The sequence below is a fragment of the Eleutherodactylus coqui genome, chromosome 3 (genome assembly GCF_035609145.1).
Source record: "Eleutherodactylus coqui strain aEleCoq1 chromosome 3, aEleCoq1.hap1, whole genome shotgun sequence".
Taxonomy (NCBI): domain Eukaryota; kingdom Metazoa; phylum Chordata; class Amphibia; order Anura; family Eleutherodactylidae; genus Eleutherodactylus; species Eleutherodactylus coqui.
Genome location: NC_089839.1, coordinates 107,606,119 through 107,630,274, shown reverse-complemented (window position 1 = coordinate 107,630,274; position 24,156 = coordinate 107,606,119). Strand labels below are relative to the sequence as shown.

The window sequence follows — 24,156 nt, the reverse complement described above, 5'->3', positions numbered from 1 at the left end:
ATAGGTGCTATGTAATAAGTGATATCTACAGATCTCCAGGTACCAGCACCATGACACATGGTGATCAACTGATCTCTTGGGTAGCTTGCTTTATATATGGTATATTGCAGACTTCAATATTCAAACAAAGGTAAATTGTTTACCAAAATAATTTTACAAATATATGAGTTTGTTTTCTTACTGTTATCTAAATGATAGGCTTATAATTCAATTACTGTTGCTTGGAAACTGAATTCTCTTTCATCAAGTGAACACCTCTTCTTTCTCAACTCTCATTATTCAGTACTATTTGGCTACTTTTAAGACCGTTTATTGAATTGCTTGACTCCAGCTGTGCCACATCATATTTAGAGTAGATAAGATAAATATGACAGTTAATAGAAATTTGGATTACAGAGAGACGAGAGATGCTGCTTCTGATAAACTGATAAGGATAATGCTGTAAAGTAGGATAAAACTGTGAAATGTATAATAGAGCGGCATTTATTGTAACACCATAGATCTGTAATTAGATGTCACCTTAGGATTAAAACCTATTAGAACATTGAGGAGTCTGGACTAACTCTAAATTATCACACTTTTCAGTCCATGAAAGGAGTAATCATAGAAATGGCATTTTATAACTTAATGTTGTACTGTGAACTGTGAACATTATTAAATTATCTATGTTTGTGATCTGCCTCTCGTGATCAATCAGAAAGAATTGTTCAGCTGGTAAAAAGTTGTCACATCTCTCTCTTTCTTCTGTAGTTATCTTTGTGACTCATACAGGAAACTGTACATATTGAGTCCCTGCAGGCCGCAGAAAAACTGGGCCCCAGAGTTATTATTAACTCCTTGACGCCCTTTTTTACCAATTTCCGTCACCCCTCCCCCGCTTTTTATTTAACCATCGTCATAGATGTCTGAGGGCTTGTTTTTCAATGACACTATATAATGTGCTATATAATGTACTGAAAAACGTTAAAAAAATTCTAAATGGACAGAAATGGAAAAAAAATTCAGCCATTTTTGGGTGCGTCGTGTTTCTGCGTTGTACAAACTGCAACAAAAATGACAAGTTTATTCTATGGCTCAGTACAATTACTACGATACCAAATTTATATATATATTTTTTTGTTTTCTCTGCTGTACTACTGTTATGTTTTCCCAAAGATATTTCATTTTTTAAAATTATTTTCTGCCACCATCTTCTGACAGCCATAACTTTTTTTATTTTTACGTTGGCATAGTTGTGCGAAGGATCATTTTTTGTGGGCAATCCTGTAATTTCTAATGGTATTATTTTGGGGCACATAGCTGCTATGGCAACCGCACGGCAACCCGTGATCCTATTACAGGGAGCAGTGCAGGACCCACGAAAATTGATTGTTGCATTTAAATGCCGCTGTCAGAATTGATGGAGACATTTAAATGTTTAACAGCTCCGATCAACGGCGCTGCTTATTGGAGCTTTTCCGGGCGGGTGTTGGCTGTAAGTAACAGCTAGCAACCACATTGAATGGAGCAAGATCAACCAGCGATTCCCCTCTATACATGCCCCGAACTTCCAGGACGTAACTGTATGTCCTGTAGCGTTAAGTAATTAAAGGAAAGCTTAACACGGAAAATGTACAACTTTTTTTTTTTTTTTTTTTTTTAAATACCCAGAATATCCTGGAAATTACAGATCAGTAAGAGGCCAAGGAAAGAAGGAGAAGTCACTGCAGATAGTTTATGAAGCCAAATATTTGCCATGGTGGAGCCCCTCTCCAGTTCTGCTATAATGCCCTATGAGTCTTTGTTACACCCCAGATGCCCAGACTGATTGCTTACCATTGAATATCCGATCATGCTAGTCCTCTTGTGGGCTAGTGTCTTTCTTTCCATACAATATAATGTATATAATGTTTTAGTTCATGCTGGTTTAAGTAGCATTCATAAAAATGCATGCTATGCACGTTAACCAATCTTGGTGTGATGATTTTTGATTAAAAAATGACCAGATGTCCAAAATATGTTTATTGAGTAGTTCTATTTTGTGGCAGAAAAGGTGTATTGTGATTCGATTTGATTGAAATGTACATTGTAACATGACCATGTGAGGAAATAAAAATTATATTTAATATTAAATAAAACCTATAGCCATATGTGCAATCATATTTCTATTTTATCCCCAGTTCTATTAATATAGTCATGTCTAGGCATCTTAATTCTATTCTTACCTACTCAATTCTCATACCATTGAGATTCTCATCAGCCTATCTGTGCTTGCAACACAATGTCATCCCCAAGATATGCTCAAATCCACCGAGGTTTTGGTTTTCTGTCACAGATTTTACCCTTTGCAATGCCGATTGTGCCGCGGATTCACTGCAAATTGGCAAAATCTGCATTGGGAAAATCCTGTCAGAGAGCGATATTGGGATGTGATTGACGGCCGATATCGCTCTCGCAATCCCTCTGAAGCCCTGGATGCAAGGCGTCTCCACAGGTAAACAGCCTCCCATCCCTGCAGGGCTGAAGGAATAGTGGTCTTCTCCCATTGATTTCAATGGGGCCAGCGGCAGCAGGGCTAGTCCCATTGAAATCAATGGGAGATGCTCGCGATCCTCTGCCACTGCTGTGACAGCAGTGGCAGGGGACTCTCCACGACAAGGATTTTCTTTGGGGAGGGGGGTTGAAATATTTTCAATCCTCGGCCAGAAGAGAAGCAGAAAAAGAGTGCTGGGGACCTGCAAGAATACGCGCCAGAAATGACAGCGCTACTAAGGTGATGTATTCTTCTTTTTTATTTATTTTTTTGTAGAGTTATTGATTATTTTCGGAGGGGCGGGGGGCAGTGGCAAAGGATCGCTGCCGCCTGCCCCCACTGGAAACAATGGGTGAGATCGCAAGAAAGAATGGACATGCCACGATTTTGTTTTAACGCTGCATCGCAAGCGTTCAAACATCGCAAATGTGCATGGAACCATTAGCTTCATAATTTTGCGATTTCTCACAGCCTCGCAGCGCTGGGAAATCGTGCGATTCCCTCGCCAGTGTGAAGCCACCCCAAGACTCCCTCTCAGTAGAGTAATTGCACACAGCTTCACAATGTTTCCTATTGCTGCACTTTTTCCATTTGTCTACTACAATCTTTATGCCAGTGCAGCAAGATTTCATCCTGGAGATGGAGAGCTCTAAACATAGATTCTGCAAAGGTATTTATTAATTGTTACACAATGAACACAAATATATATTTGTTATAGAGGAGATGAGCTTTAATTTCTGACCATTATAATCACCTCATACATGACTAAGATTATTTATTTTTCTTGACAGTTTTAACTCCTTAGTGACGGCCCCATAGTGTTTTTACGTGCTGCTGTTGCAGGACGTGTATGGAGGGAGATAGCTCCCTCCATACAGCGCGGGCATCAGCTGTTTATTATAGCTGACACCAGCGTGCAATAGCCGCAATTGGACCGTGCGGCCGATTGCGGCTATTAACGCTTTAAATGCCGCTGTCAATTCTGACAGTGGCATTTAAATCCCCCAAACATGATACTGTTTTTGGAAGATGGCAACTATATATTTTGAATCCTGTTCACCCATTCAACTGCAGAAATAATTATTTAGTAAGTGTTCCCTTAATAGTCCAGATAGTAAATCGTTGATAATATCTACCTGGTTTTCTACCACTGCAACATTTTCTGCAAAAAAGCCCTCTCCACCACGCTTGAAGTTTAGAAGATGCGGTTTCTTCAACATAAGTAGGGAATCTATTTTGCCATGAAGATGGTACGTCTGGCTTTGGATCTTAAAAACAGAAAAAATAATCTTAATAGCAATAGTTTCATATATTTGGACTTTCAAAAGTAAAAAAGTTTTAATGGAGTTGTATACATTGTGATCTTGCTGACCAATCTTTTCATGCGCATGTATTCAGTATGCCACACCACACAGCACTCTACTTATTCTATGTATAGAATATATTCTAGAAGCATTTCACTGCTACTCTGGAGAAATATAGCTCAATACACATATATTGATAGATTTGTAGACTGAATAAAAATACCAAAACTCAGGATTTCTACCACATAGAACTCATTAGGTACCCAAAGGTACTTGTGTGCATAAACCTATAATTAAACTAGTTAAAATGTACAGTAGATAGCTCTACAAACGTTCCATCCAGGCAGCTTCCCAAAATTGTAAGTTTTTAATTTCCATATCTATCTATATATATATATATCTATATCTATATATATATCTATATATATATATATAGATATATATATATAAAGGTGAAAGCCCTCACTAACTGACTCCCTGACTCACTCGCCACTAATTCTCCAACTTCCCGATGTCGCACAAACATGAGATTTGGCAGGACGATTCTTTAGGTCTTAAAAAGGAAAAGTAAAGATGTCACAGCTTGAAAATTCAATGCTGAGTGCAAAAGTATTGGCACCCCTGTGTAATGTACCTAATCTAATTCTGTAACTTCCCGGTTTCGTGCAAACATGAAATTTAGCACAACCATTCTTTAGGTCCTAAATAGGAAAAGTAAAGGAGTCACGACTCGAAAATTCAATTCTACGTGCAAAAGTATTGGCACCTCTGTGCGATCTACCAAATCTAAATCTCTAACTTCCCGATGTCATACAGACATGAAATTTGACAGGAGCATTCTTTAGGTCCTGAATAGAAAACATAAAGGGGTCATAACTTGATTATTCAATGGTAAGTGCAAAAGTACTGGCACCCCTATGCAATGTAACTTCTTGGTGTTGTACAAACATGAAATTTGGCACAACCATCCTTTAGGTCCTAAATGAGGAGAGTGGGAGGGGTGGCACATTCTGCAGAGGGACATCGGTACATGCAGCCTGAGGACAATCTAATGCTCCTCCATGTGTATACATATTTTATTCCTTGTTTACTCTAAAGTAACTGTGACTTCATAAAATTTTCTGTGCAAACAACACGTAAACACCTGTATCAGATTAACTCCGGCGAGGCCGGGTATATCAGCTATAACATACACACACACATATTTATACCTTAGAAACCTGTATTTAAACGCAGGACTGTAACTGTTACAAGGGTGCACTCTCTATGTCTCGAAGAAAAAAGGTTTCTACATTGACATAGAAAGGAGTTCCTTACTGTAAGAGCAGTTAGACTATGGAACTCTATGTCTGAGGACGTGGTGATGGCAAATGCACCTACTTCAAAAGGGTCTTGGATGCCTTCCTTGGGAGTAACAATATTACATGTCATATTACTGATTAGTTCTCTAGTGTGCTGCGCAGGAGTTTTCATCAACTGTTATGGAAGCAGATGTTTGTGGAAACTCCTGCGCAGGGAATATATTACCCGCTGCTTACAGCAGAACAACATTTAAAACATGGTGCCCAGAAGCACATTTTAAATGTCCCGCTGTAAACTCCTGTTAGTCCCCGGATCAAACCTCTAGAACTGCTTCTCTAGCTCCATCCCTTTATATTTGCTAAAGGGATTCTCTGTGAGAAGCCCAAAGCCCTGCCCTCTCTTGGGGATCCCCATAGCAGGCAGAGATAGCGGAGCTATGGGTTTTTTCCACATAGCAGTGTGAGAGAGCGGAGCTATGGTGGATTAACCAATAGCCCTGCTCCGCCTCTCCCTGCTATGGATGTCTCCTATGTACATTGCACTATCTTGATGCTGAGTTTATCCCTGCTTTCACTACTCTGTGCTATCATTACCATGATGCATCAGCACAGCATCACAAGAGCAGCTAGAGCCAGTACCATCTCTGCCTACTGGGTGGACACTGTAATTATTATTACCCTCTATATTCACCTAAATAAGCTATAGACCATAAGTATACAGACAGGACCCGCTAATCATCAGGCGTAACTGTGATAGGCGTTTCGATGTATTTCTCTAAAGAGCTTGTGTGGTAAGGTCCATCAGACAGGAATTATGCTATTGACTTTTTTAGAGGAACATAAAGGCAAGTAAATCTCAGATGGTCAAAATGAGATCACATGACCCACCTGAGAAGAACTCCAGGAAGTTTCAGATAGAATGGAATACAAGGTAATACTAGCTGGCTTATATATATATACTAGGAGGCTAGTTACATAATGAATGGGGAAAAACTACCCGAGTGGTTCCGTAAATAGTACTGTACATCTTAATCATGTTACTATGCTTAGGTAGTCTCCAACTATACAGAAATGCCTGAAGAAATTATAATTAGAAGAAATTATTAAAATTAGATACATCAGGACTAGAAATGAGCGAGCGTACTCGTCCGAGCTTGATACTCGTTCGAGTATTAGGGTTTTCGAGATGCTCGTTACTCGAGACGAGCACCACGCGGTGCTCGACTCCATTACATTTCCTTCCCTGAGAAATTAGCGCGCTTTTCTGGCCAATAGAAGCACAGGGAAGGCATTACAACTTCCTCCTGTGACATTACAGCCCTATCCCACCCCCCTGCAGTGGCTGGGGAGATCAGATGACACCCGAGTATTAAAATCTGCCCCGCCTGCCGCTCCGCACAGATGCATGGTGACAGAGATCAGGGAAAGTGCTGTCTTGCTGTAGCTGCTATAGGGAGAGTATTAGGTGTTATATTCGTCTTCAAGAACCCCAACGGTCCTTCTTAGGGCCCCATCTGACCGTGTGCAGTACTGTTGAGGCTGCTTTTAGCAGTGTTGCACTTTTTTTTTTTTTTTGTATATCGGGCGTGCAGACCATAGCGTCCTCAGTCTGCAGTCATTTTACTCAGTATAGGGGCAGTACTGGTGAGGAGGGACAGTGGTACAGGGAAAGTGGTATACTGGCTATATAGGCAGTGGGCTTTTTCAAAATAATTGGGGAAAAATACTATATTTGAGCTGCCTGTGACACTCTTCAGTTTACTGCGTGTCTGCTGGGGGTAGTAGTTGCTAATTAATAGCCAGCTAAGCGTTACAGCAGGCTTGCGCATAATTGTTTCCTGGCTCTGCTGTGCCCGTTACATGACCGCCGTCATCCTGCCAGAGGGAAACAGTATACATAATATACGCTGCATGCGGTGTCTGCTGGGGGTGGTAGTTGCTAATTAATACCCAGCTAAGCGTTACAGCAGGCTTGCGCATAATTGTTTCCTGGCTCTTTTGCGCCCATAACATGACCGCCGTCATCCCGCCACAGGGAAACAGTACACATTATATCCGCTGCATGCGGTGTCTCTGGTTTTTCACCTCACCATTTTAAAAAATTGAGGCAAAATACTTAAGGCCTACCACGGGGCTTTGTCCACTTCACTGGTTCTGCGCTGTGAATTGCAGCAGCTCAGTCATACGCACCTAGGTCTCACTACAGGCTTGCGCATAATTGTTTCCTGGCTCTGCTGCGCCCGTTACATGACCGCTGTCATCCCGCCAGAGGGAAACAGTATACATAATATACGCTGCATGCGGTGTCTGCTGGGGGTAGTAGTTGCTAATTAATACCCAGCTAAGCGCTACAGCAGGCTTGCGCATAATTGTTTCCTGGCTCTTTTGCGCCCATAACATGACCGCCGTCATCCCGCCACAGGGAAACAGTACACATTATATCCGCTGCATGCGGTGTCTCTGGTTTTTCACCTCACCATTTAAAAAAATTGAGGCAAAAGACTTAAGGCCTACCACTGGGCTTTGTCCACTTCACTGGTTCTGCGCTGTGAATTGCAGCAGCTCAGTCATACGCACCTAGGTCTCACTACAGGCTTGTGCATAATTGTTTCCTGGCTCTGCTGTGCCCGTTACATGACCGCCGTCATCCCGCCAGAGGGAAACAGTATACATAATATACGCTGCATGCGGTGTCTGCTGGGGGTGGTAGTTGCTAATTAATACCCAGCTAAGCGTTACAGCAGGCTTGCGCATAAGTGTTTCCTGGCTCTGCTGCGCCCGTTACATGACCACCGTCATCCCGCCACAGGGAAACAGTACACATTATATCCGCTGCATGCGGTGTCTCTGGTTTTTCACCTCACCATTTTAAAAAATTGAGGCAAAATACTTAAAGGGGTTGTCCCGCGCCGAAACGGGTTTTTTTTTTTTTTCAACAGCCCCCCCGTTCGGCGCGAGACAACCCCGATGCAGGGGTTAAACAAGAACACCGGACAGCGCTTACCTGAATCCCCGCGCTCCGGTGACTTCTTACTTACCTGCTGAAGATGGCCGCCGGGATCTTCTCCCTCGGTGGACCGCAGGGCTTCTGTGCGGTCCATTGCCGATTCCAGCCTCCTGATTGGCTGGAATCGGCACGTGACGGGGCGGAGCTACACGGAGCCCCATTAAGAAAAGAAGAAGACCCGGACTGCGCAAGCGCGTCTAATTTGGCCATTAGACGCTGAAAATTAGACGGGCTCCATGGAAACGAGGACGCCAGCAACGGAATAGGTAAGTGAAAAATTTCTTATAACTTCTGTATGGCTCATAATTAATGCACAATGTACATTACAAAGTGCATTAATATGGCCATACAGAAGTGTATAGACCCACTTGCTTTCGCGGGACAACCCCTTTAAGGCCTACCACTGGGCTTTGTCCACTTCACTGGTTTTGCGCTGTGAATTTCAGCAGCTCAGTCATACGCACCTAGGTCTCACTACAGGCTTGCGCATAATTGATTCCTGGCTCTGCTGCGCCCGTTACATGACCGCCGTCATCCCGCCACAGGGAAACAGTACACATTATATCCGCTGCATGCGGTGTTTCTTTGGTTTTTCACCTCACCATTTTTAAAAATTGAGGCAAAATACTTAAGGCCTACCACTGGGCTTTGTCCACTTCACTGGTTCTACGCTGTGAATTGCAGCAGCTCAGTCATACGCACCTAGGTCTCACTACAGGCTTGTGCATAATTGTTTCCTGGCTCTGCTGTGCGTTCCGTAAGCGAAGTCAGCCTCCAACCACAGACCAATAAGCGGCACATTTAATTACAGCGTTCTGCTTCTGCTCTACTCGTAATACACCATGCTGAGGGGTAGGGGTAGGCCTAGAGGACGTGGACGCGGGCGAGGACGCGGAGGCCCAAGTGAGGGTGTGGGCACAGGCCGAGCTCCTGGTCCAGGTCTATCGCAGCCGACTGCTGCGGGATTAGGACAGAGGCAAGTTTCTGGGGTCCCCAGATTCATCTCACAATTAATGGGTCCACGCGGTAGACCTTTATTAGAAACTGAGCGATGTGAGCAGGTCCTGTCGTGGATGGCAGAAAGTGCATCCAGCAATCTATCGACCACCCAGTCTTTGACGCCGTCCACAGCTGCAACTCTGAATCCTCTGGCTGCTGCTCCTCCTTCCTCCCAGCCTACTCACTCCATTAAAATGACACATTCTGAGGAGCAGGCAGACTCCCAGGAACTGTTCTCGGGCCCCTGCCCAGATTGAGCAGCAATCGGTCCTCTCCCACCGGAGGAGTTTGTCGTGACCGATGCCCAACCTTTGGAAAGTTCCCGGGGTCCGGGGGATGAGGCTAGGGACTTCCGGCAACTGTCTCAAGAGCTTTCAGTGGGTGAGGAGGACGATGACGATGAGACACAGTTGTCTATCAGTGAGGTAGTAGTAAGGGCAGTAAGTCCCAGGGAGGAGCGTACAGAGGATTCAGAGGAATGCTGCCGTATAGGCTTGTGGAAACAGAGGCTTTCAAAAACATGATGGCGGCGGCCCCGCGCTACTCAATTCCCAGTCGACACTACTTTTCCCGATGTGCCGTCCCAGCCCTGCACGTCTCCCGCAACATTGTACGCGCCCTCACCAACGCAGTTACTGCCAAGGTCCACTTAACAACGGACACGTGGACAAGCACAGGCGGGCAGGGCCACTATATCTCCCTGACGGCACATTGGGTGAATTTAGTGGAGGCTGGGACAGAGTCAGAGCCTGGGACCGCTCACGTCCTACCCATCACCAGAATTGCGGGCCCCAGCTCGGTGCTGGTATCTGCGGCGGTGTATGCTTCCTCCACTAAACCACCCTCCTCCTCCTACGCAACCTCTGTCTCGCAATCAATATGTGTCAGCAGCAGCACGTCGCCAGCAGTCGGTGCCGCGTGGCGTGGCAGCACAGCGGTGGGCAAGCGTCAGCAGGCCGTGCTGAAACTACTCAGCTTAGGAGAGAATAGGCACACGGCCCACGAACTGCTGCAGGGTCTGACAGAGCAGATCGACCGCTGGCTTTCGCCGCTGAGCCTCCAACCGGGCATGGTCGTGTGTGACAATGGCCGTAACCTGGTGGCGGCTCTGCAGCTCGGCAGCCTCACGCACGTGCCATGCCTGGGCCACGTCTTTAATTTGGTGGTTCAGCGGTTTCTGAAAAGCTACCCACGCTTGTCAGACCTGCTCGGAAAGGTGCGCCAGGTCAGCGCACATTTCCGCAAGTCCAACACGGACGCTGCCACCCTGCGGACCCTGCAACATTGGTTTAATCTGCCAGTGCACCAACTGCTGTGCGACGTGCCCACACGGTGGAACTCTACGCTCCACATGTTGGCCAGGCTCTATGAGCAGTGTAGAGCTATAGTGGAATACCAACTCCAACATGGGCGGCGCAGTGGGAGTCAGCCTCCTCAATTCTTTACAGAAGAGTGGGCCTGGTTGCTAGACATCTGCCAGGTCCTTGGAAACTTTGAGGAGTCTACCCAGATGGTGAGCGGCGATGCTGCAATCATTAGCGTCACTATTCCTCTGCTACGCCTCTTGAGAAGTTCCCTGCTAAGCATAAAGGCAGATGCTTTGCGCTCGGAAACGGAGGCGGGGGGAAGACAGTATGTCGCTGGATAGTCAGAGCACCCTCATGTCTATATCTCAGCGCATTGAGGAGGAGGAGGAGCATGAGGAGGAGGGGGAAGAGACAGCTTGGCCCACTGCTGAGGGTACCCATGCTGCTTGCCTGTCATCCTTTCAGCGTGTATGGCCTGAGGAGGAGGAGGAGGATCCTGAAAGTGATCTTCCTAGTGAGGACAGCCATGTGTTGCGTACAGGTACCCTGGCACACATGGCGGACTTCATGTTAGGATGCTTTTCTCGTGACCCTCGTGTTACACGCATTCTGGCCACTACGGATTACTGGGTGTACACACTGCTCGACCCACGGTATAGGGAGAACCTTTCCACTCTCATACCCAAAGAGGAAAGGGGTTCGAGAGTGATGCTATACCACAGGACCCTGGTGGACAAACTGATGGTAAAATTCCCATCCGACAGCGCTAGTGGCAGAAGGCGCAGTTCCGAGGGCCAGGTAGCAGGGGAGGCGCAGAGATCAGGCAGCATGTACAGCGCAAGCAGGGGAACACTCTCCAAGGCCTTTGCCAGCTTTATGGCTCCCCAGCAAGACTGTGTCACCGCTCCCCAGTCAAGGCTGAGTCAGCAGGAGCACTGTAAAAGGATGGTGAGGGAGTACGTAGCCGATCGCACGACCATCCTCCGTGACGCCTCTGCTCCCTACAACTACTGGGTGTCGAAGCTGGACACGTGGCCTGAACTCGCGCTGTATGCCCTGGAGGTGCTTGCTTGCCCTGCGGCTAGCGTCTTGTCAGAGAGGGTGTTTAGTGCGGCTGGGGGAATCATCACGGATAAGCGTCGCCGCCTGTCAACTGACAGTGCCGACAGGCTTACCCTCATCAAGATGAACAAAGCCTGGATTTCCCCAGACTTCTCTTCTCCACCAGTGGACAGCAGCGGTACCTAAACAATACGTAGGCTGCACCCGCGGATGGAAGCATCGTTCTCTATCACCATAAAAAAGGGGGACCTTTTAGCTTCATCAATGTGTATATTATATTCATCCTCCTCCTCCTGAAACCTCATGTAATCACGCCGAATGGGCAATTTTTCTTAGGCCCACAAGGCTCAATCATATGACTAAACAATGTTTATACGTTTCAATTCTCATTAAAGCGTTGAAACTTGCACCTGAACCAATTTTTATTTTAACTGGGCTGCCTCCAGGCCTAGTTACAAATTAAGCCACAGTAACCAAAGCGATTAATCGGTTTCACCTGCCCTCTTGGTTGGGCATGGGCAATTTTTCTGAGGTACATTAGTACTGTTGGTACACCAATTTTTTTGGGCCCTCGCCTACAGTGTAATCCTAGTAATTTTTATGGGCTTTGCCTGCACTCATGCTACAGCAAGGTGTGTGGGGTTGACCTACACTTTTGCTACATAAATGTAACTGGGGTCTTGTCTATACTGCAACTACTGAAATGTGAAAGAGACTGTTATCTCCCTAAACTGCTGCAATGGGAATGTTACTGTGGCCTGTCTTGACTGCTACTACTACTGAAATGGACTGTGCTCCCCCTATACTGCTGCTAGTTATATGTTACTGGGGCCTGTCCCTAATGCTACCGCTGAAATGTTACTAATTCTGGGCTCTCACTATACCGCTGCTAATGCTATGTCACTGTGGTGTGGAAACGGAGGCTTCCCAAAGACATGATGGTGGCGAGGCCATTTCTCACCAACGCGGTTACTGTTAAGGTACATATTACCAGTCTGACTGGGGCATGCACTGTGGGCCGAAGCCCACCTGTATTGTATGTGACGTTAGCTCTGCTGAGCAGGGCACTGCAATGGGATACATTTATGTACCGCTGATGGGTTCCAGGGAGCCACCCATGCTGTGGGTCCACAGGGACTTCACATTAGTGATTTGTACCTGCCAGTGTCTATGTATTAAAAACCCCGGTCAGACTGGGGCATGCAGTGTGGGCCGAAGCCCACCTGCATTTAATGTGACATTACCTCAGCTGTGCTGGGCACTGCAATGGGATTTGTTTATGTACTGCCGGTGGGTTCCAGGGAGCCACCCATGCTGTGGGTGCACACGGAATTCCCATTGCGGAGTTGTACATGCCTGTGACTATTTATAAAAAACCCCGGTCTGGCTGGGGCATGCAGTGTGGGCCGAAGCCCACCTGCATTTCATCTGACGTTACCTCAGCTGTGCTGGGCAATGCAATGGGAATTATTTATGTACCGCCGGTGGCTTCCTGGGACCCACCTATGCTGTTGGTCCACACGGAGTTCTAACTGCATGTGTCTACTTATAAAAAACCCCAGTCTGACTGGGGCATGCAGTGTGGGCCGAAGCCCACCTGCATTTAATGTGACGTTACCTCAGCTGTGCTGGGCACTGCAACGGAATTCCCATTGCGGAGTTGTACCTGCCTGTGACTATTTATAAAAATATGAGGCCAGCGTGTGGCATGAGGGCAGCTGAAGGCTGCGCAGGGACACTTTTGTGTGCGCTGTGGACACTGGGTCATGCGGGGGGGTTGGGCAGTATGTAACCCAGGAGAAGTGGCAGCGGAGTGTCATGCAGGCAGTGATTGTTCTTTGTTGGAGGTAGTGTGGTGCTTAGCTAAGGTATGCCTTGCTAATGACGGTTTTTCAGAAGTAAAAATTGTTGGGGGGGGGGGCACTCTTGCCACTATTGTGGCTTAATAGTGGGACCTGGGAACTTGAGATGCAGCCCAACATGTAGCCTCTCGCCTGCCCTATCCGTTTCTGTGTCGTTCCCATCACTTCCTTGAATTTCTCAGATTTTCACAAATGAAAACCTTAGCGAGCATCGGCGATATACAAAAATGCTCGAGTCGCCCATTGACTTCAATGGGGTTCGTTACTCGAAACGAACCCTCGAGCATCGCGGAAAGTTCGACTCAAGCAACGAGCACCCGAGCATTTTGGTGCTCGCTCATCTCTAATCAGGACTCATTTATCAATAAGATGGTCCTGAAAATGCTCTCAGGTGACTAGTACCATGTATTATATATGCTGCATATCACTTTCCGTAGCATGGGATATGTCCAAAAAATGTGTATCTTTGGCTTGCGCGTTTGGGGCAGTTGATAGCTGTGGTAACGTGGATTCAATCAAGTATACCTTCTTTTAGTCTAGTCTGCCCTGTGTCTTGTTCATTGCTTATTTCACGACCAGTCAGTATTTCCTAGTTTCTGCTGTCTTATTTCTTCCTAGTTTCTGTCCGCTTTGGTTCATATTCCAACACTGCTTGTTAGCTTTTTCTCTCAGTCCTGTGGACTTTTGAGCTCAAGGACAGTGTTGTAAAACGCCAGTAAGGACAACTGAGAGATATTTATCATAGGGACAGTGGTGTCTGGTATTGAGGGACAGTGTCAGGGAGAGGTTAGGGAAAGGTATAGCGAGAGGTAGTATTAGGGACAACATTTTTCTGGTTGTGATTTCGGTTCCATACCATCTGCTCCTGCCTTCACTGCCAGTTTCATCAAATTATTCATCATATTCATACTAATCATCCGATTACCATTATTCTCTGGATCCCTCATCTAATGGTAAGTTCCTAGCATTGTTTGTGTTTTATTTTGTTAATATGTGCTTCATATGAATATTTATTGTGATGTCCACTTGTGATGGTTAGGCTCTAATCTAATTCCTGGGGATATCTGAGTATTGGAAATGGGAAGATAGAACAATGCCTCTACAGCATTGCCTATTGGAAGGCAGCATTCCTGCAAGTCCTTTTAACAAGCTTTGTAACCTACTGCACACTGATGAGGGGCAATAATCCCCCTCCCCCCACCCTGAAACAGCTAATTGTGCATGGTTGTCTCCGTCTGGAGAAGATTCTTGCTTTGCCTCATAATTCCCAGTCATTGTTAGAAGGCTTGTTAAAAGATCTGACATTGACTTGCAGGAATGCTGCCTTCCAATAGGTGGTGCTGTAGAGGCATTGTTCTATCTTCCAATTTGCATATTTCCTAGAGGAGCATGCATGGGCTTGTAAGTCTCGTCATACCTTCAAGGTGCTCTCCCTAAGGAGAAACAAAACCCCTGAGTATTGGGACACATGGTTAGTAACAAGTAAAGATGACTGCTAAAGGTGAAGTTGCATTCTGCCATTCAGCGTCCATCTGGTGTCTTTACATGTATCTACAAAATATTCATTACAAATTACCTTGTAATGGTGAAATGTATTTTCTGCAATTATAGGGCTCAGTCACATGGCTGCATCAAGGCGCCAATGTGCCCGTGTAACTGCACGAAGAAGACGGCCACACTGCAGGTGCGGACGACTCTCCGCACCGCCAGAAGAAAGAACACATGACCAGCAATGGAGCCGGCCATGTGTTCTTTCTTCCGGCGGTGCAGAGAGTCATCCGAACCTGCAATGCGGCCGTCTTATCCTGCAGTAACACGGGCGCATCGGCGCCCGGATGCGCCCGTGTGACTGAGCCCATAAAGCGCATTTATGCACTTCGTCTGATAAAGAATGTGTTTCTTAGAGCAACATTATTACAAGATACTATTGTTTTTAGTGAGTTACAATCTTCTGGTCATTTCTGATCTAAGATTCTAACATCTCACACTGAAAGAAAATATCATATGCAATGCAAGAGTAAACCTACATACATTGTAGAATGTCTTAGGAAGCTTCTATATGATTAGTCAGGATTAGGTTTTATTTGTCTGGCGATAAGTTCTGGTACCTTGCATAAAATTAGATTCTGAAGTCAAAATAGCTGAGAAATCCATTGTGAAAACTCTGAAAGCAAAGATCATGTCGAGTGTAACTTTGTTCCCCATGGATTCAGTCATAAAATGCCACAAAGCGGTATGAAAAGCCTGAAATAGAATCAGAGCAATACGTTACATGTAATCTACAATATAAAAAACAAGGCGAATTGTGCCCAACTACAAACTCTCCTCTGTTTATTTGGCAAATTTAGCTCTATGCAATGATGCACATATTACAATACATTAGCTTATCTGTAATATGATCAAGAAACATTGCCTTCCTGCTAAAGAAACAGAATCAAGAGCAAGCAGCACTAATGATGTCACAGAAAATACAAACTGTATAAAAGTAAGGAAGACAAATACAGGGGGTGGACAAAAATATGTAAACACCGCAAGAATTTTAATCAGTAGCACTGAGCTAACTTTTTCACTTCTGCTTGGCTGAGAGCTTTCCTGACAAATTTGTGTTTACTTCACCTCTTGCCCTGCTCTGGGTGCTTTTGGGAGCCAGCTGGTAACAGCAGCTGAGTGGCTTAAGCCCTTGACCAATGGAACCTTGTTGCTCGGACAGATGTTCACTTCTGCCCGGCAGCATCTGTGTCATATTACCTCCATTTACGTCACATGGGATTATTAATTAGATTTCAATAAGACATGCAGAGACTGATTTTAAGGCATGCATTTCATAGTGTTTGCATATTTTTGTTCACTCCCTGTATGTGTCTACTGCATTATTCCCACTTGTCATTACTATAGGAATTCTATAGGAACCATTCTGTTTTGCAAACTGTATTTCCGGCAACTAGTTATTTGAGTTCCCTATCACATGGCTGGGCTTTAGCTTAGATAGAAAGGTAAGACAACAGGTGACAACTAGCACGACAGTTTGCATTAGATAATTCAAGCCTTCAATTTATGACTAAAGTTGAACCACTCTGAGGGTATAGTTTGAGCAATGAGCCTTTGCAGAATACATTAATGCCTTTCTCTTTCTACTACAGTAATTTGGTTTTGAAAAAGAGTATTTCTAGATATACAATAATGTAAGTAGTTTAACCCCTTAAAGCCGCATCCCTTTTTTTAAAATTTTCGTTTTTTCTTCCCACGGGTATGACTTGATAGGCAATCTGTAACATAAGCCCTGGGGGCTCTCAGAAGGCTCCCGGCTGCCATGGCAACCGAACGGCACCCTACAATTTCATTGTGGGGGGCCATTTAGGGCCTCTGAACTCCAATTGGGGCGTTTAAATGCCGCTGTCAGAAATGATGGCATTTAATGGGTTAACAGGCTTGCTCAGCATTAATTCTGATTGCAGCTGTAATAAACAGCCAGCACCCGCATTGTATGAAGCGGGAACAGGCTTAATATTTCTTTAAAACACTGCTATTGCGAGGATAATTCAAATTCCACAGCAAAAAAATTGAAAAATCATTAATCTATACATCCAATTACTGTACCAGAAAAAAAAAATCTGGGTGTTAAAATATATTTACCTTAAAATGTTCCTCTTCAAATCCCAAATGTTTTTCTCTTATTTGCGGTGGATAGTGTGTGAGTTCCAGGTCTTTTAAAGCTCTGCATAATTCATTTTCAATGCTAAAGTTCTGCATCACTTTCAGTACAGCTCTAACTATATTTGTAGCCTGTTCCATAAATCGATAGCTTTCCTGCAGCATAAAGAAATATCAGAATGACCTCAATTTGATAAGATTTCTACTTCATTTCTATAAGTTTATTCAATAAAAATACATTTTCCGTAATTTAACTTTATGATGGTAAACTATTACTAGATGTAATTACATGGCTTCCTGCGAAAATAAACCTTTCCGAAAAGAAAAAAACGCTACAAGGTCTGAAGGCCTGTTTTATTTACATCTTTTTCTATAAATAATAACACTTGTACAATGTCTACCAATACATAAGCCCCCAACTGAAACCAATAAGATAAATAGGTTTATTTCCTATGGCCCATTTACATGTAACAGTTATCACTCATAATGCATTCAAACGAACAAATTATAATTGGTCAAACATAATGCAAAGGTGCAAACTTTTATCTACGACTTTTTTTGTAGGATAGCGTAGTGTAGCACACCACAATTTTCTGTCTTTCACAAAAAGCAATGAACACAAAATGCTTCTTTTTTTTAAAATTACAGTCAATAGGAGACATATGGAAACATATATCGCAACGCACAAATCTCATAAATTTTCTCTGCCATGTGAAAACGCACGCAAACAATTGCTGGAGTGAGTGGCCCAATACAAAACAATAGGCAATTGGCATTGCGTGTTGTGTGCGGGTAAATTGTATATGCGACAGGCAATGACAATACGTCCGTGTGAGAGCGGCCTTATCTGGTGTTTCTCATACCACTTTATCAGATGGTTCAAACAACAAAAGTACAATTTTGTTACTTACTTAGAACCAACAAATAAGATACATAATTCTAATTAATGTATTCCCGGAAATTACGTACTGTTATTATTACTGTATTGGGAAAATCTGTAGACTAGAAACAAATTAAAAAAAAGAAAACAAGCAAAAGCTGAAAAAAAATGTCAACTCTTTCTTATATATGATGTACATTGTTGCCATTTCTTACAATGAGCAGAAATACAATAAGAATATCATAAATCATGTACAGTGACCGAGTAGCTCTTGAGTTTCCATGGGAACATGTACCTTGTCAAGATATGGCATAACGGTTTCCTCATCACCAAAGACAAATGGCACTGTACTACACAGGTGGATATGGTGCCCTAAGGGTGAACTTGCAGTGAAGCGTAAAACATGACGCCTGCAATGAAGATACATAAAAGCATTGTCTAATAAAGGACTTCAAGAATAATTTGACAGAAAGTTTAGGTTGTAAATTGCAAAGAAATAGTCTACAAGAAAACCCCATCAAAATAATCTAAAGAAAAGTAAATAAACACCTGTAGACAATTTACTCTCTGAAGAATACCAGCAACAACACTAGGGTAAAGGTGGTGCTATAGCTGGTAAATGTCTTAGGGGTTATGGCATTGTACAAAGTTCTATAGCAGACATCCACCTACTAATGTAGCAGATGGGTGTAGGACCACAGAAAACAAGTACTGCCCAGTTAGGCTGGGCTCACCCGAATGGGTCGGATTACTAGAAGACCTGCAATACATGCCATAAACTATACGAATGGATGTAGAAAATTGCGGATGCAAACGTTTTTCCGGAGGAATGTACACATATGCACAGCATATCGTCCACGTAGAAAAAGATTGCAGGTAAGGAAATAGCACCAAAAAGCTCAGATGAGATATTCTCTTTCTCTCTCTTCTTCCAGACAGAATTCTGGCTTTTCTCTGGATTCTCATACCTGCTTACAAGCGATTCCATCACTCATATGCAATGTTAATTGTGTATGGACGAAGGAACACGTGCACCATTGATTTCAATAGAGGCCATCCTCGTGGAATCTACGCTAAAATGGAGCATGCTACAATTTTTCTTCCACTCACAGAATACGGAATTTGTACCTGCGAGTGTGAACGAAAATTCAAAAACACATGCCTATTATTGCCTGTGTTTTACTGCGATCATGAAATCCACAATTCAAATCTGTTTGCATGAGCATGGCCTTACACACATGATGACAAAGTCCTGAAGAGACAATAGAGAGATAGAAGTTCCACATAGCAACTAAAAAGGTTGCTGCTTTTGTTTTCCATTAGAAACTTTTTAGAAAGTTATTGCTGACCTCTTCACGACCACTTCATCCCCTTGTGACGTCATCACAGGTCCTACAACATATATACAACACAGAGCCTGACAAGAACAAAGTTAGGTCCCTTGGAATTGGGGGACAAAAATAACAAAATGAGAATACAACTAAGCCGTTATTATCTGAGACACAACTCAGCGGTCCTGATAGGAGGCACCAACCTACCACCAACACAGAGATTCGGTGGACTGAAGGACCTGCGGTGATGTCACTTCCACGTGACCAGCGCTGCTGTGGGAGGAGCCATTCTGGAGTTTGGTAAAAAGTACTCTATACTGGATAACCCGACAGCAGCTACCAGGACCTGTGATGATGTCACTGTCATGTGATCACCTGTGTGGTTGGAGTCAGGGATCACATGACCAGGGGCTGATCACTGCATCCAGGAATCTGTTCTGCTAGTGATGTCTGGAAATCAGGATGGATGTGAATGTAGCACAGCTGTGTGTATCATTTGTGTGAATAAGCATGGATGTAGTAGTGAATAAGCATGGATGTATCATTTGTGTGAATAAGCATGGCTGTGTGTGAGATGTGTGTGAATTGGGATGTATGTAGTACAGCTGTATGTGTAACGTGTGTGAATCAGGATGCATGTGGTACATCTGTGTGTATAAGGTGTGGGAATCACCACAAATGTAGCAGAACTGTTTGTGTCATGTGTGGTAACCAGGATGGATGTAACAGAACTGTTTGTGTAATGTGTGGGAATCACCATGGATGTAGCAGAGCTGTTTGTGTAATTTGTGTGAATAGGGATGCATGTAGTACAGCTGTGAGTGTAATATGTGTGAATCAGGATGCATGTAGTAGAGCTGTGTATGTCATTTGTGGGAATCAACATGGATGTAGTAGAGTTCTTTGAGTAATGTGTGGAAATCAGGATGGTAGTAGTAGAGCTGTGTGTGTCATGTATGGGAATCAGCATGAATGTAGTACAGCAGTGTGTATCATTTTTCTGAATCAGGAAGGATGTAGTACAGCTGTGTGTGTCATTTGTGGGAATCAGGATGGATGTAGCAGAGCTGTTTGTGTAATGTGTGGGAATCAGCATAGATGTAGTACAGCTGTGTGTGTAAAGTGTGTGAATCAGGATGAATGTAGTAGAGCTGTGTGTGTGATGTGTGTGAATCAGAATGAATGTAAAAGAGCTGTGTTTGTAATGTCTGGCCATCAGCATGGATGTAGTAGAGCTGTGTATGTAATGTGTGGGAATCAGGATGGATGTAGTACAGCTGTGTGTGTGATGTCTGGGAATCAGGATGGATGTAGTAGACCTGTGTGATGTATGGGGTCAAGATAGATCTACTAGAGCTGTGTATGTGATGTCTGGGGATCAGGATGGATGTAGCATGTAGTACAGCTGTGTGGCACATCGCACCACCAGAAACACTGGTATTATATTTTTTTAATAATTACTAGTAGCTGTAAATGATTCAGTTGTTATGGCCAACAATGCACATAAGCCTGTGACAAAAAAAGTAAAAATACATACCCTGGAGGCAGTTTTATCATAGCAGCTTTGGTCACATACGTATGTAGTTGTAGTATAACTGGTCCATTGAGAAGACTTTTCCAAGTAAACTGCTGTGCGGTTAATATGCCCTTCTGGGTTCCAGAATCCTGTTTTACTGTGAAGAGACACAGTTAAGGAAATGCAAAAGAACCAAATCTCCATCAAGAATGCTTTTCCAAACCAGCATTAGGTTATGCTCACACGTGACGTACACACGACATATGTACTGATGCGGATTTCATGCAGTAAATATGCAGCACTTTGCATTATTAGTGGGTTTGATCCAGCATAAATTGACTTGCATTGCGGATTTTGAATCCACGGCACGCCAATTTATTCTGCGGATTTTCATCATAGATTTTACCCATTCAAAAGGGAGGATAAAATCCACAATGAATCTGCACCAAAATCTATGGTAAATCAAAATTTAACACATGCAAACTTTGTGACAGATTTATTATATTTCATGTGGATGTACTCTTAGGGTATGTTTACATGGAGTTGAAATGCTGCAGAATGTTCACCTGGCACTCTGTACGAAGCGCAGTGCCACTGGTCACTTCCGCATCACCTGACCAGTGGTGCTGTGCTCAGTACAGGCGGCCAGGTACCAGGTGAAGGGAGCGCTGACAGCTGAAGACTTTGGAGGTGAGCACTGTATCTTCCAAAATCAGCTGCAAGTACACAGCTTTTCTGTGCCATGTAAGCATACCCTTAAGGTGATTATTTGCTTCTACTGTACATAGGCTTTCAACATCATGGATCACTCATATTTGGAGGCCCGCGGTAGATCATGTATATTTATACATCATGCAAGGTTTATGGCATTCATAGAACAGGACTCCTAGTAGAAGAGGCAGAAACTACATTGTAACCAACTTAAAGGGGTTGTCCCACTTACAGCTATTTTACTGCAGAAAGCAGATAGCTCCATACATTGCACAATGGCCTGGGTTGGTACTGCTGGCTGAGCCCTACTGAAGTGAAAGGGACTCAGCCTGCCGTACCAGTGTGGGCCACCATGCAATGTACGGAGCAGTCTGCTTCCTACAGCAAAACAGCTAGAAGTGGGACAACTCCTTTAAGCTTTCTCGATCATAATGTAGCTGTGTGTAAGTAAAAAGGTAAGGCTAGATAGAGAGGGAGAGCATTACAGGGAGAAGTCAAGCCGCAGAGTACTTGCAGTTTGCTTTCTCCGGGGGTGAGAAGATGAATTTCTGTGTGATGCGGCTACAGACAGATTTATTAAAGGAATCTTCTCTACCTGTTCCCTGGCCCCTACATAGATTGATCAGTAGTTTTGCATAAGCAAAATTACTTACAGAATACCTTTAAATAATTTGAAATTAAGAAGTATAAAGGAAAAAAGTGTAAGAAATTGAGAGCAGAAAAAGGTCACATGGTCCATCTAGTCTGCCCTTATATTATTTCTCTTAGGATAGATCTATACTTATTCTAGGTAGCATGAATTCATTTATAGTTGATTATCCAACCACGTCTGCTGGGAGTTTGTTCCGAACATCTTCTACTCTTAGGCCGCATGCACACAGCAGAGCAAGATTACTCATGCGGAATCCTGTAGTGGAATCAGGCCCTGAGAGCAGCGGCATCCATAGGTACCTGATTGCTTTCATTTTCATCTGTACTGCAGATGGTCCGCACGGCTTGCCGTCAAACATGCGCAGTACAGATTTTTTTAAAACTCCTGATTTTCTTGCGTCATCGCCTATCGATGACGTGGAATCCGCGACCTTCCCACAATGTGATTGAAGATGGGCCGCGGATCAGATGGCTTCTATTGACTTGTATGGAAGCTGTCAATGCGAAATTCGCACAAAAATGGAGCATGCTGCAAGTTTTCCTCCGCTTGCGGAAACCGCAATCGGTTTCCGCAAGTGTGCAGGAAGAATGGATTTGCCATAGCATGCTATGGACGCTTTTGCTGTGGATCCGCGGTGCGGACACCCGCCGCGGATTACGTAGCAATTATTCGTCTGTGGGCAGGAGCCCTTAAAGTAAAGAAATATTTCCAGACGTTGCTTCTGATTTTTCCACCAATTATTGCCCAACTAATCTCAGATTGTGCTCCCTTGTACTACTGTTTAGCTTCATTTTATTACATTGGCAAGGATAATGGTGCTAATCATGATAGTTTTGTGTAATATAACATAGCAGAATTGTTGCACATCTTGCCTTGCAAGTTTTCCACAATTTGTTTAAAAGTTTATAAAATGTAATATCAAATATCATGTGTCACATTTAGAGATGAGTGAACGTACTCGTCCGAGCTTGATACTCGTTCGAGTATTAGCGTGTTCGAGATGCTCGTTACTAGAGGCGAGTACCACGCGATGTTCGAGTTACTTTCACTTTCATCTCTGAGACGTTAGCGCGCTTTTCTGGCCAATAGAAAGACAGGGAAGGCATTACAACTTCCCCTTGCGACGTTCAAGCCCTATACCACCCCCCTGCAGTGAGTGGCTGGCGAGATCAGGTGTCACCCGAGTATATAAATCGGCCCCTCCCGCGGCTCGCCACAGATGCATTCTGACAGAGATGAGGGAAAGTGCTGCTGGTGCCGGAGCTGCTATAGGGAGAGCGTTAGGAGTTATTTTAGGCTTCAAGAACCCCAACGGTCCTTCTTAGGGCCACATCTGACCGTGTGCAGTACTGTTGAGGCTGCTTTTAGCAGTGTTGCACCATTTTTTTTTTTTGTATATCGGCCGTGCAGAGCATTGCGTCCGCAGTCTGCAGTCATTGTACAGAGTATAGGGCCAGTACTGGTGAGGCAGGGAAAGAGATATTCAGGCTATATAGGCAGTGGGCTTTTTCCAAAAAATTGGGGAAAAATACTATATTTGGGCTGCCTATGACCGTCTTCAGTTTACTGTGTGTCTGCTGGGGGTAGTAGTCCTAATTAATACGCAGCTAAGCGTTACAGCAGGCTTGCGCAAAATTGTTTCCTGGATATGCTGTCTCTGTTACATCAGCGCTGTCATCCCGCCAGAGGGAAAGAGTATACATAATATTATATGCTGCCTACAGTATCTATCTGCTGGGGGTAGTAGTCCTAATTAATACGCAGCTAAGCGTTACAGCAGGCTTGCGCAAAATTGTTTCCTGGATCTGCTGTCGCTGTTACATGATCGCCGTCATCCCGCCAGAGGGAAAGAGTATACATAATATTATACGCTGCCTACAGTATCTATCTGCTGGGGGTAGTAGTCCTAATTAATACGCAGCTAAGCGTTACAGCAGGCTTGCGCAAAATTGTTTCCTGGATATGCTGTCTCTGATACATCAGCGCTGTCATCCCGCCAGAGGGAAAGAGTATACATAATATTATACGCTGCCTACAGTATCTATCTGCTGGGGGTAGTAG

The 24,156-nt window shown here is 44.1% G+C and overlaps 1 protein-coding gene across 2 annotated transcripts in view; it reads right to left on the bottom strand.

Annotated features, from left to right (window-relative positions):
* Positions 1-24,156, bottom strand: part of ADGB (androglobin) — a 243,210-nt gene that overhangs the window by 107,878 nt on the left and 111,176 nt on the right. For both annotated transcript variants that reach the window (XM_066595947.1, XM_066595948.1), the window contains exons 18-22: positions 20,754-20,889; positions 18,181-18,295; positions 16,988-17,161; positions 15,463-15,598; positions 3,649-3,780 (exon numbers count right to left, since the gene is read on the bottom strand). In XM_066595947.1, the coding sequence (XP_066452044.1) occupies positions 3,649-3,780; positions 15,463-15,598; positions 16,988-17,161; positions 18,181-18,295; positions 20,754-20,889 (693 nt within the window). The remainder of the gene's footprint in view (positions 1-3,648; positions 3,781-15,462; positions 15,599-16,987; positions 17,162-18,180; positions 18,296-20,753; positions 20,890-24,156) is intronic.